Genomic DNA, 14,451 nt, shown 5'->3' with positions numbered 1-14,451 from the left:
TGCCCAAAAAGTTTACTTTTGAGAAAAATCCATTTTTGACTTTTTTGTAAGGGGGGGGTGCTTACGCATTTTTTCAAAATTTCAAAAACGGTCAAAAAATACTTTTGGGCCAAGGAGCGCCGGGAAACGTTCCAAAAACATGTCAGGACTCCCTGCACAGCCCAAATATGCCAAAAAACTGTACTTTTAAGAAAAGTCCATTTTTGACTTTTTTGTAAGGGGGGTTGCTTACGCATTTTTTCAAAATTTCAAAAACTATGAAGTTTGAAGTCTACCAACAAATTTTGCAGCATAATGTGGGGCCCAGTGTGAGAAAGCTGGGTCTCCCTCAGAGGTAATAGGTCTTCCAGCAGGACAATAACCCAAAACACACTTCAAAAAGCACTAGAAAATGGTTTGAGAGAAAGCACTGGAGACTTCTAAAGTGGCCAGCAATGAGTCCAGACCTGAATCCCCTTGAACACATGTGGAGAGATCTGAAAATGGCAGTTTGGAGAAGTCACCCTTAAAATCTCAGAGACCTGGAGCAGTTGGCCAAAGACGAATGGTCTAAAATTCTAGCAGAGCATTGGAAGACACTCATTAGATATCGGTAGCGGTTGTTTGCAGTTATTTTGTCAGAAGGTTGTGCTATGAAGTATTAGGCTGAGAGTGCCAATACTTTTGTGCGCCCCATTTTTGGAGTTTGTGTAAAATGATGATTTAATTTTCTTTTTCATTCTCTTGTGTTGTTTTTTTCATTGCAAGCAAAATAAATGAAGCTATTACTACCAAAGCATTTGGAATTGCAATCATTTTCTGGGAGAAATTGAGCATTATCTGACAGAATTGCATGGCTGCCAATGTTTTTGGCCAGCACTGTACCACCTGCACCTTGGACCATTCAATTATGTTTGCTTTTGATATAAAATTATGTATTAGCAAAATGAAAATGTCATTTTTGTTTTTGACATGAAATGGCGAGCTCCTATAAAGTTCTAGCTTCAACATAAATCCTTTCAGTATTCTATGAATTAAGTGATGTCATGCACTTTGCATTGAGTTAAATTTTAATATTCAAGGGGGAAATAACCGAATACACAAATATTTTTTTGTTGTTATTTTTACTGTTCTCATCATTTAATAAACATTTTTAAATACACTCAGAGATGTCTAAAAAGAACCCCCCCACTAACAAAAAAAGGACATAAAATCATCTCCATCTCAAGTGTATGCATTGACAAGACGTTGCAGTTGTTCAGACAAGGGGGGAAAAAATCCATAAAGCTTCAGATGTATACTTTTGTATTCTAAGAAAGAGATATGAGTTTGTTTAAAGTCTTTGAAGGTGCTTTCTTAGTTTAAAAAATAATGGGGTGGGGGGATATACATAAGTATGTCCTTTTAAAAAAAATGCCAGTATAACTTGATACACCATCAATACAAATACTATGAATGTGCATTAAAATACCCTATCAATGATTTTAGATAACACTTGTAGCGTCCTATTTTAACGCAAGCGTATTCCTTATACTGGTAACGGCTGACTGATGCCCGAGAAGTTATTATCTGACACAACGTTAAGAACTCAGAAATCCTGAGTATCTGCTGTACAATCAGGATCTCAGTAGAGTGTTCACCTGCCATATGTAAAGTCTCTGAAGTACAGAATATTGCATTTCTAGTCGGGACCACTTTGCACATCCGCATGCGAGGTCCGCAAAGACTGCAACTCAAGAAGCGCTGCCGTGCGCGCCAGTATCGTCTTCTAACTTCTGCCGCTTCTTTGCACGAATTGCATTCATGGCTTCCTCTATGGAGCGAGTGTCCCTCTTATTGGCCACCGGCACTGGTTGATAGGTAAACAGGAAAGTGAGATGATGTCAAGGAGAGCCGTTGTGTGTTGTACTGGATGCAAATAAGATGGCACTCACCACATCCATACGCCTGGTTAGCTTCAAGAGTGTGCGCCGCATCTTTGGCTGCAGATGTGCCTATCAGGTGGCTGTACTTGTCTCTGTAATTGGAATTCGGACACACTTCCAACTTGCTGCTCTGCTGGGATGCCGCTTCTTCCAGAGCTGCTTGCTCCTACAGCAGCCAAGATATGTTTTAGTAAACAAATAGCAAATTAATGTTTTATCTCAATAGTAGTTGGGTCTGGTGAGTTTAAATGTTAGGCTTCTAATCTTACTTTTAGCCTGCGCCGCTGCTCCGCCAACTGAGGATCCCACTCCTCTCCTTTACGATAAGCCTCCAGTTCCTCATCTGATGGCGCAAACTCCTACAAGCACACAAAACAGAAGCTTGTCACACAGCCTCATATTAATGTCGGCAGCCGTTTGCTTAAAAGACTTGCAACCTTCTTGAACAACATGACGTAACGGCTCTCTTCATCCTCCCCGAAAGAAAAAGAAGTCAAACCAGCCACTTCAGCGACATCGTGCCTGTGAGCAGAACAAATATTGTTGAGTATAGTTACACATCCCTTTACAATGTCTTTCACTTGTGTAACTGCAAACAAAAAGGGCTGCAGCTATCGATTATTTAGGCAATCGATTAATCTATGGGTTAGATAGTTTGAATAATTGGATTACGAACATTCAATACATTACAGAATACATTTTAGGACACGTAAAACAAATAAACAAGTGTTTATGCCTGCAATAACATTTATTTTGGCTTGCAATTTCAAAAAAGCAATAAACGTGAGTACAAACTAAAAATCCTGAGTGTTTCTTCAAACTGTGCAGAATTGTACTTTCATTTCACAAGAGCAACAAATGCATTTAAAACTACATTAAAATACCTGAGCTAGCTTAAATGCTATAAAATGCGAACTTTTTTTAAACAAAGCTCTTAACTCATTTGCTCCCAAAAACGTATAAATACATTCTATTTTTAATAGTTTCAGTGTCCCAAAGACGTATTCAGAGGACGACCGAGCAGAACAACCGGTAGGACGCCCGGGATGGTAGGCGCTGGACGACTGAGCAGAACGACCGGGACCACTAGTGCAGCGGAGGATGCCTTTGAGTCCGTGCTTTTCGCGTGCAGAGCCCGCAGAGAAAAAAATTCATCTTTATGAGACAGACGGCGATGAGGGAAAATTTTAACAGGCTATTGCGGCCAGAACAGCGTCATAGTTCAGTGAGTTATGTGTAAATAAATTGTTACTTTGCTATCAAAAGCTTTATTTGTCTTATTGTTAATCTTATTTTGTAAAAGGAAAACATTATTCCGACGTTTGGGATGTAACTAAAGCAAAAAATAGCTGCGTTAAAGTCAAAGTTATGTTTGAAATGTATGCTTTCACAAAAAGCTCAAATTCTCCGTTTTTTCATCAGAAATTGGAAATTTGCAAAACTAAGCTATTTTTTAATGCTGATTCTTAAAGAATGGCAAAAGATATGAACTAACTTTTTTTCTGCTCAAAGAAGAGAGTAATCTTTCTTTTGGTGGGTTCCATTTTATATAGCAATAGAACAGAATTTTCTGTGGGTCTTGCAAAATCTGAAAATCCAGTAAAACGGCCAGGAGCGAAGGGTGAAAATGGCTGGGAGCGAATGAGTTAACAAATCGTTCAAACACACATACCCACAAAAAACCTGCTAGATATACTTAGAAACTAAACAATGAATGCATAAACAAACCTATTAGCTCAAACAAAAACAAACCTTATGTTGGTCTTAACAGGGAGCAGCTGGATTCAGCCATGTGAGACGAGTTATGGCATATTCACTGTTGCCACTAAAGGGCAGTCTATCGACCCAAATCAATAAAAGCAAATGTAACACTTTCAAAACAAACCATTATAAGGTCACTCTAATTAGAAAAATCCTTGAAGCGGCATTTTTGATTCAAAGCTTTTTTCTAATCGAATTACTCGAATGTAATTCATCGTTGCAGCACTACTTACAATATACTTCTCTCAATCTTGCCCATGGGATTATATTTTCGCTTCTGTTGCGCACTGTCTTGAATGAACTCTGACACTTCTTTTTCCATCTAAGCAAAAAAAGAAGCAAGTTAGCATTCATTAAATGCAAGTTATGTGTCAAAACACATCAACCCGATCAAGTATTTACCTTTTTTCTGAACTCCGCTTTCTTCTTTTTCTCATCTTCTTCCATCTTCTTGAGCCTCGCTGCTTGCTCTGCAAACATAGTTTATGTTCAGGTTTCAATAAATTAAATATTGGTAATAACACTCTCCTCACCTGCTCCATTCAACCTGTGTTTTTCCTAGTTCCACATTCCGGATTGACAACAGTTTTAGAATTAAAATACTGAACTACAGGACCTTCTTTATTTCTATAACGTCATAATTCATTCAGAAAAAATATACTGTCTTGCTGCGACTGGTCTTCATTTCATTCATTTTTTTTCTTTTTAAACTTATCACAATGCACAGCGATAGGGATGTCCACGATCCATTCACATGATGGAAAATCAGGCCCAATTACATTATTTTTAGATTTGAATACAGTGAAAAATATCGAGTTTTAAGATTTTTAAGATTTCTGCAACAATTTATTAACTCGAGTAATTTGATTAGGAAAAAGCTTCGAATCAAATTTTGCTGCTTCGAGGATTCATTTAATTAGAGTGGGGTTGTTATGGTTTGTTTTGAAAGTGTTTGCATTTAGTTTTATTGATTTGTGTGGATATACTGCCCTCTAGTGGCAACAGTGAATTTGACATTAACTCATCTCACACAGCTTGATCCAGCTGGTCCCTGTTACGACCAACATAAGGTTGCACGTTTTTGTTTGAGATGTTTTTTTTTTTTTTAATACATTTGTAATTTAGTTTATTGGTATACTTAGCTGTTTTGTGTTGGAATATGTGTTTGAACCGTTTGTTAACAGCATTGTACAAAAACTGCATTTTATAGCATTTAAGGTAGCAAGTTAGCCTATTCTTCTGTTATACTTCGATCCTTATTTATTCTTTTTTTTTTTTTTAACTGTACACTAAGCTCATGTACTTTAGTTGTTTTAAATGCATTTATTGCGCTTGTGAAATAAAAGTGTGATACAGCATACCGGTAATTTGAAAAAAAAAAAAAAAAAAAACACTCAGAAATTTTATTTTGTATTCGGATTTCATGCTCTTGTGAAAGTGCAATCTTAGCAAGCCTGTTTTACATCTTCTAAAATTTATTCTGCAACGAATTAAATGTCCCCCAATCCGTTTACCCAATTATTCGAACTAATTATAACAAAGCAAGTTTCCAGAGACTACAAGTGGCATATGATGATTCTCTAAGAATCTTGTTGAAAAGGCCCAGATGGACCAGTGCTTCAGGTATGTTTGTAGCAGCTCAGGTGAATACCCTCTAGTCTGTTTTAAGTGTACTCATGGTTAATTTTATCAGTCGTCTGTATGGTTAAAAAAATTTGATTGTGTTGGGCCTGACTAACATTTTGTAAAACTTTACACTAGTGCTGCAATGATTAATCGATTAACTCGAGTATTCGATTAGAAAAAAAATATTCGAATTAAATTTTGTTGCTTCGAGTATTCGTATAATTAAAGTTGCGTTGTAATGTTTATTTTGAAAGTGTTTGCATTTAGTTTTATTGATTAGGGTGGATACACTGCCCTCTGGTCTGCTTGTTTTCAAATGGCTGAATCCAACTGCTCCCTGTTAAGACCAACGTAAGCTAAGTTTTTGTTTGAACTAATGTTTATTAATGCATTCATAATTTGGTTTATAGGTATATTTAGCTGTTTTTTGTGGGAATATGTGTCTGAACCATTTGTTAAGAGCACTGTAAAAAAAAACTTCAGCATTTTATAGCATTTAAGCTAGCGGACTTTTTCTATGTAAGTTAGCCAATTGTTCCTTTGTTGTACAGAGATCCTCATTAAAAAAAAAAAATTCTACCATTTGAAGCTCAGCTCAGATATTTTAATTTTCATGTTCCTTATCCGATTACTCGATTAATCGACTACTAAAATATTCGATAGCTGCAGCCCTACTTTACATTAGGGGTGTGACAAAATATCGAAATGGCTATATATCGCGATACTTTCTATCCCAAAAGGTTATAGATATGCTCCTGCCAAGAATCGAGATATCGTTTTAAAAAGGTGTCAATGTCTTAAAAAAAAAAAGGAACCAACAAGTTGCTACCAAAATCTTCCACCATAATAGTGTCTCAGGTAACTCTAAGGCTGCCATTGATGGTGCTCAACGCCCAATCTATTTAGACTGGGAACGTTCGTTCATTCGAAATAGGTCTGCAGCTATCGATTATGTTAGTAGTTGATTAATCGATGAATTATTTAGTTTGAATAATCGAGTAATCGGATATGGAACATAAATAATTAAAATACCTGAACTGAGCCTCAGACGGTATAAAAAACGTAAGGATATAAGTACAACAAAATAACAATTGGCTAACTTACATAGCAAAAGTCCGCTATCTTAAATGCTATAAAATGCTAACGCTTTTTTACAATGCATTAAATAAATGGCTCAGACACATATTCCCACAAAAAATGGCTATATATACCTTTAAACTACATTAGGAATGCATTTTAAAAAATCATTAGCTCAAACAAACGCTTATGATGGTCTTAACAGGGAGCAGATAGATTCAGTATCCACCCAAATCAATAAAAATAAATGCAAACACTTTCAAAACAAACTATTACAACGCCACTTTAATTAAACGAATACTCGAAGAAGCAAAATTAAATTTGAATCTTTTTTTCTAATCGAATATTCGAGTTAATTGATTAATCGTTGCAGCACTAATTCGAAACCAGAGCATTCGCAGTCATTCTGTCCGATTTTCAGGTCATTTACAGGTCACTTGCGGTTCATTTACAGGTCATTTTCTGTTGAGTCACTGCCTATTAATTTGGGTGATTCCCAGGTCACTTCCTGTTCTGTTACTCAAAATTAACAGGAAGAGACCCATAAAATACCCCCAAATCAACAGGAAGTAACTAGAAATCAACAGGCAAATGACCTTAAATGGCCCAAAATGACCTCATTGCCTGGCATTGGCTGCCACTGACGGCCGTAGACATTCAATCAGTTTGAAGTGGGAGGGATGGCAGCGAATGAACAAATGTTCATTCACTGCCACCCTCCCAGTTCAAATGGATTGGACGTCTACTCGTGATAAACTCGTTCCAATTCACAGCAGAAGCTTGTTTTTCTGTTTATTGTTTGTAGAATATCCTAGAATGATTTCCTGAACAATGTATCGATAATCGTGGTATCGCCATATCGCCAGGTCATTGTTATCGTGAGCGTTGTATCGCAAATCGTATCGTATCGTGAGATAACAAGAGGTTCCCACGCCTACTTTACACGCTACTTGTAAAGGTTTTGGAAGAACTGGTATATGTGCCTTTTAAATGTGGGTCGCTAGGAGACCCAGTGTTGTGTACCAAAGTCCACTTGTTATCGTTTTATTTTATTTTTTAATCTATTGCTGTGTTGTGTTGTTGTGATTTGGACGTTGAGTCTGTTAATAAAATCTTTATTCTATCTATCCATTTTTCAAGATGATTAAACTCGGAGATATTTAATAAATTGCCGAGGTATCCGATCGGTACTCAGTATCTGGAGATCCTCAAAATCAGGCGACTTGGCCTCGAACCCGGGTGCAAAACTGTGTGATCGGAACATCCCTACACAGAGACTGTTTTCTCACCATCTGGGCATTTGTCCATCTCTATAGCAAACAAGAGCTGATCCTTGCTACTACATTCATGTCATCATACTTTTCTGCCACTCTGCAGTTCCTCAGACAGGACCACAATTCCACAATTGGCTAAATTATTTTGTGCAATACAAATTTTGGAAGGGAAAAAAAACAGCACTAAAGACAATCTGTAGCGATGGCACGGACGTGACGTCAGGCGTTTTCAACCTAGGGACCAATTACAACTCTACAAATGTGTCCACAACCAACATTGGGCATTCACATTGAGCTTGATGCCGCTGTGTTGTGCTGTTCCTAACCTACGGTACTATAAATCTCCGAAACTTGATGATAAACAGGAGATCATGGACGTTGTCTTTGACTCGGGCAGACAATTTTCAACATGAAAATGGATGGCCCAACCAGTTTATGGCAACACCAGAAATAACCTCGTTCACCCTTTCCCCCCCTCACTCATGTATCAATATCACTTCATACAGTTAACATGATGAACGCAGGTTGCGTTATTATAAATGCCTATGTATGATTATACCTCGAGCCTTTCGCCGGCTTTCCTGGTCGCCGACAGTTGGAGGTTTTTCCATCGAATTTAATATTGAACCTAGTAGATCCGCCATCTTGATTTGAGCGCGAGACCACCGATTACGCATGCGCAGGTCATACGGTCTTCCTCGATGATTGTAACATCGGTATTTATATACATCGCGCCCTCTACTGCAAGAATTGAAGATATATATTCTATATTCCCTTTGGAATATAGACATTTTTTTTTCTTATTCTTCTTCTTAGAAATTTAAAATATATCTAAACTACCAAGCAACAAACTAAGTGAATTTCCATTCAAATGTCTTCTCATTTTGACAGCACGTTTTCAAACAGGCCAAAATGTATTTTTTTATCTTTATGCCTGCAGCATTATCAGACCACTAAACCAAAATTGGCCTAATTCGCATATCTTAGATATTTTTTTGTTCAAATTTGGACGAATATATCTATATATCTTGTATTGTGTAACATGAAACTTGCTTGGTTGGATTAACCTTGAGCGACCATGCAATTTCAGTCATGTATCTCAAATGATATCAAAATTAATGAAAAACTCATCACAAAATGATCAAATTTGTACACAAAGTCATTATGTTAAAAAAAATAAATAAACATGAATATTCTCACAAATCCAATAAACAGTGTGAATTTACAACAAATAAATTTGCCTTTTGATTTGCTTTTCACATTGGAAAATGAAATTAAACGGTTCAATTGATTTCACAGTTTCTATTTCTGTTTCCATGTCGACATTCTAATTCTATCACATCCTTGCCTCACATACTATTTTCATGGCGTAAAATATGGCGCTTTTTTTTTTTTTTTTTTTTTTTTTTTTTTATGTAAACCAAACCCCTTAGACTGATTCACCGAACCCCTGGGGTTCATTCGAACTCAGGTTAAGAATCACTGTTTTAGATACTGGAATACGAGTGAACATTTTTATGACTTTACATTATAGATTAATGATTGCATGTATGATTTTTTTTTTTTTTTTTTAATTTCAGTTTGCCACGTTAAAATAAATATAAATATTTAAATACAACTTATCTCCATGTACACTACCGTCCAAAAGTTGAGAGAGGGAGAACGAAAAGTAGTATTTGGTAATTGGTATGTGGCAAAGCCAAATGGCATTTTTTGCCATGTGGCAAAATTGATTTTCAAAATTGATTTTTCTGAAGAAAAAAAAAAAAAACGTTTTTTTTTCATGTGGCATTTTTTTTGGGTGGGGGGGGGGTATGTGGCAAAATGGATTTTGGCTTGTGGCTTTTTTTTTTTTTGCCATGTGGCATTTTTCTTTTTTTTTTTTTTTTGCCTTTTGGCTTTTTTTGGTATGTGGCATTTTTTTGGTATGTGGAAAAATGGATTTTGCTATGTGGCACTTCTTTTTCTGGTAAATGGCATTTTTGCAGGCCATGCACGGCCATGCCATTGGCAGCTATGCACGTCCAAATTTTCCAGAAAAACGCGTGGTTGTGATTTTTAACCATATACTTTACTTTACAGTGCATTGACATTCAATTGGCACCCAAGTGAGGCCGAGCCATTGACTGTTATGCACGTCCATGCCATGGATACCAATCTAATTATTATAATTATTATAATAATTATTCCGGCAGTGGGTATGGGACCATGTTGGACAATCCCTTGGGGGGTCTGGAATTATCAAAACGTTAGGAAGCTCTGGTCTACAAGATCCACACATGTGCATAAAGATACCAAATGACATAATCAGTCATTATAATACGGCAAAAAAAAACAAAAAAAAACATGCCAATATCCATTTTGCCAAATACCCAAAAAATGCCACATGGCAAAATTAATTTGCCACATACCAAACACCACTTTTTGTTCTCGGCCCTGCGGCAAAAGTCTGGGGTTAGTCACATAGACAATACCCCTCACCAACCCCACCATGAGATGGTACATTTTTACTTATCAAAGGAGTTAAAAAACAAATAAAAAAATATTGTCAAGACATAGAAAAGGTTAGGAATAATGACTTTTATTTGAAATAATAATTTTCTACTTTAAACTTGGCTAGTGCCAAAGAATGTTCCATTTATAACATTTACAGCATTGCAGACCTTTGGCATTTTAGCTGTCATTTTTCAGAGGTAATGTGGAAAAATATGATCCACCAATTTCAGAAGCCCCTCCCATACATTTGATCGGCTTGATGGACACTTCTTCCTTACCTTACGGTCAAGCTGCTCCCACAATACAAGAATGGGGTTGATATCTGGTGATTATTATTCAAAAAATTTCGTATCATCGTATCAAAATTCTTTATGTCTTGACTATATTTTCTATTCATTTTGAATCTCATTTGATAAATGAAAGTGTGACTTTTGATGGAAAGCACAAAGTTGTCTGGGTGACCCCAAACTTTTGAATGGTAGTGTACAGTGGTATGAAAAAGTATCTGAACCTTTTGGAATTTCTCACATTTCTGTATAAAATCACCATCAAATGTGATCTGATCTTTGTCAAAATCACACAGATGAAAAAAGTGTCTGCTTTAACTAAAACCACCCAGACATTTATAGGTTTTCATATGATGATGAGGATAGTATGCAAACAATGAAAGAAGGGGGAAAAATAAGTAAGTGAACCATCACATTTAATATTTTATTCCCCCTTTTGGCAGCAATAACTTCAACCAGATGCTTCCTGTAGCTGCAGATCAGTCTGGCAAATCGATCAGAACTTATCTTGGCCCATTCTTCTCTACAAAACTGCTGTAGTTTAGTCAGATTCCTGGGATGTCTGGCATTAATCGCTGTCTTTAGGTCATGCCACAGCATCTCAGTGGGGTTCAAGTCTAGACTTTTACTTGGCCAATCCAGAACATGTATTTTGTTCTTCTGAAACCATTCTGAAGTTGGTTTACTTCTGTGCTTTGGATCATTGCCTTGTTGTAGCATCCATCCTCATTTTAGCTTCAACTGTTTGACAGACGGCCTCAGGTTTTCCTGCAAAATATCCAGATAAACATTTGAATTCATTCTTTCCATTATTGATTGCAAGTTGTCCAGGCCCTGAGGCAGCAAAACAGCCGCAAATCATGATGCTCCCTCCACCAGGCTTCACAGTGGGGATGAGGAGTTGATGTTGGTGAGCTGTTCCATTTTTCCTCCTCACATGACATTGTGTGTTACTCCCAAACAATTCAACTTTGGTTTCATCAGTCCACAAAACATTTTGCCAAAACGTCTATGGAGTGTCCAAGTTTGCGAACATTAAATGAGCAACAATGTCTTTTTTTTTTTTTTAGACAGCAGTGGCTTCCTCTGTGGAGTCCTCCCATGAACACCATTCTTGGCAATAGTTTTACATATAGTTACTGTGTGCACAGAGATATTGGACTGTGCCAGTGATTTCTCTTAAGTCTTTAGCAGACACTGTAGGTTAATTTTTACCTCTATGAGTATTCTGCGCTGAACTCTTGGCGTCAGCTTTGGTGGACGGCCACTCCTTGGGAGAGAAGCAACAGTGCCAAACTCTCTCCATTTGTAGACAATTTCTCTGACTGTCGATTGATGAACAGCTAGACATTTAAAGATTGTTTTGTATCCTTTCCCAGATTTATTCAAATCAACAATCCTTGATCGCAGGTCTTCAGACAGCTATTTTGACTGAGCCATGATGCACATCAAACAATGCTTCTCATCAAGACATTTCTTACCAGGTGTGTATTTTATATTGGGCAGGGCAGCTTTAAACCACTCATCAGTGATTGGGCACCCACCTGACTCAAAATGTTAGGTAAAAAATTGATTTCAATTGCTGTTGAAGTCTCCTTAGGCAGAAGGTTAACTTATTTTTCCTCTATGTAATTTTTTGCATGCTATCCTCATTAAAATATGAAAACCTTTAAATGTTTGGGTGGTTTTAGTTAAAGCAGACACTGCATTTTCATCTGTGTGATTTTGACAAAGATGAGATCACATTTGATGGTGATTTTATGCAGAAATGTGAGAAATTCCAAAAGGTTCAGATACTTTTTCATTCCACTGTATGTGGCCTGAGATATGCTTGTGACCATTGCAGGGTGCAATCCATGCCTCCTACCCTCTCAAGTCAGTATTTTTCAGACTGATTAATCATAGTAGAGTCACAGATGACAAAATAAAAAGAAGCTGTTTCAAACATTTGACACAATCACTAGGGGGCATGCTGTACAAGCACCTGCCCATCTGCATGTGTCCTGCCTTGTAGTGTTATTGTCTGGATGACAATTCACCCTGCGTCATGACAGCAGCATGTTTTGTACAGTTTGATTGTGGTTTCTCGGCATCAGCAATAACCCATTAACTACTGTTGCATTCAGATGTGGGCAGAGCTTTGGGTGGATAGGGGGCAGACCTGACCCGAAGCAGGCCATAATGTCTTTCAAATGAGACTTAATCCTCTAATATTGACAACTGGGGGCCTTGCTCTTTAGATGGAATCCTCTCTATCCTATCATAGGAGTGCATGTAAGTACAAGACCATATAAATGGGCCTTTCTTCTTTAGATTGTGCATTATGTGCCCTGTCCAATACTGAAGAGGCCTCATTTCTCAGACAGGCTTTATTCAAAGACACTTTGTTATTGGGATTTGGACAGAGCCTGGCCGACTCCACCCCTGTGATTGAAATACTTTATAAATGCAGCAGCTGCGTGCCCACAGCAGATTCTGAAAGCTTATTGGTGCCCAAACATGAAGAGACTGGGCTTGCTTCTCCTTGTGCTTATCCTGATATTTGCTGTTGGGCAGGGTAAGATTATTGATTTACCAATCTTCTTAACGGTACCACATCAAATCAACCCATGATTACGTAAATAATTGCTATGAATAATAACAATTGTTTTTGTTATCTTCAGGTACTGATCCCGAACCGCAGTACTGGACTTGTGATCACAGAGGACTCTGCAGACGGTACTGCTATGCTCAGGAGTACATGGTCGGTCATCATGGGTGCCCTCGGCGATACAGGTGGGCACAAAACAAAAATTTGAGACGTATTATCATATCAGTGATTGTATACAGATTAGAAATTTCGTGAATGTTCTGAGAACTTTGTAATGGACTGAACCATGTCTGTCTAAGCTGAAGAAGAAATTGCTTGTTTACTTGCAGGTGCTGTGCCGTACGGTTCTAACAACTGGCAGTTTTCGACAGAAGCCTGCAGAGAGTCATACTGTGAGGTGTGCTATTCTGAGGATTTGAGTCGTCAAAAATTCAGTGGGATTTGATAACGACCACATTTCAGCATTTTCATAAAACCTTTTGAAATATTGTGTGATGCATTCTGCAAATACCTTTTGAAATTTTACTGTTACAAATAAAAGTGTGCGAATACTATAATTAAGACCATGTTTGCTTTATTGGTACAGTAACCAACTTGAATGACTGCAAATCAATTTTATTTCCTCAAATACAGAAATGTGGAGTTTTTTAAAATACATTTTTCGTGTATTTATTGTCTTTCCAGACCAAAATAGTACTATGAAGAACAGCTTGTTATCAAAATATGAAGTAGGATCAACAATACTTTTAACATTCTTGGTGTGCTGTAATACTAGTAGTTCGACCAATTTTTATAGCAACTAGTTCAAGACCAAGGAACACCAAACTGACTACCGTATTTTTCGGACTATAAGTCGCACCGGCCATAAATTGCCCAACGAAGAGGAAAAAAACATATATAGGTCGCACCGGAGTATCAGTCACATTTTTGGGGGGAAATATACTTGATAAAATCCAACACATAGAACCGCTATGTCATCTTGAAAGGCAATTTAAAATAAAAATACAATAGAAAACAACATGCTGAATAAGTGTACAGTAAAATACAATAGAAAACAACATGCTGAATAAGTGTACAGTATGATAATGTTACATGATGCATGAACAACGAAATACGAACATGGCCTGTATGTTAACATAACATAGCTATTAAGTGTTATTCAGGTAACTATAGCATAAAGAACACAAATTTACCAAACCATCAGTGTCACTCCAAAACACCAAAAAACATGTGAAATGATTTATAATAATGTGTTAATAATTTCACACATAAGTCGCTCCAGAGTATAAGTCGCAACCCCCAGCCAAACTATGAAAAAAAACTACGATTTATAGTCCGAAAAATACGGTACAGGGAAGATTAAAGTCCTAATCTCATCTAAATACAAATTCATAACAAAACTGTCTTTTCTACAATCTTTATATGAACTTAAAACA

The 14,451-nt window shown here is 37.1% G+C and overlaps 1 protein-coding gene across 1 annotated transcript; it reads right to left on the bottom strand.

Annotated features, from left to right (window-relative positions):
• Positions 1-1,074: 1,074 nt before the first annotated feature.
• Positions 1,075-8,352, bottom strand: spag7 (sperm associated antigen 7). Its single transcript, XM_057821787.1, has 7 exons — positions 8,202-8,352; positions 4,068-4,135; positions 3,899-3,987; positions 2,342-2,426; positions 2,174-2,263; positions 1,914-2,070; positions 1,075-1,828 (listed from the first exon to the last, which is right to left on the bottom strand). The coding sequence occupies exons 1-7, from the start codon at positions 8,317-8,319 to the stop codon at positions 1,713-1,715; spliced, it is 723 nt and encodes a 240-aa protein (XP_057677770.1). The 5' UTR covers positions 8,320-8,352; the 3' UTR covers positions 1,075-1,712.
• Between the last annotated feature and the right edge of the window lie 6,099 nt (positions 8,353-14,451).

The sequence above is a fragment of the Corythoichthys intestinalis genome, chromosome 18, assembly GCF_030265065.1.
Source record: "Corythoichthys intestinalis isolate RoL2023-P3 chromosome 18, ASM3026506v1, whole genome shotgun sequence".
NCBI lineage: Eukaryota > Metazoa > Chordata > Actinopteri > Syngnathiformes > Syngnathidae > Corythoichthys > Corythoichthys intestinalis.
The sequence above is the reverse complement of the archived record's forward strand: the minus strand, read 5'-3'. Positions and strand labels throughout refer to the sequence as shown.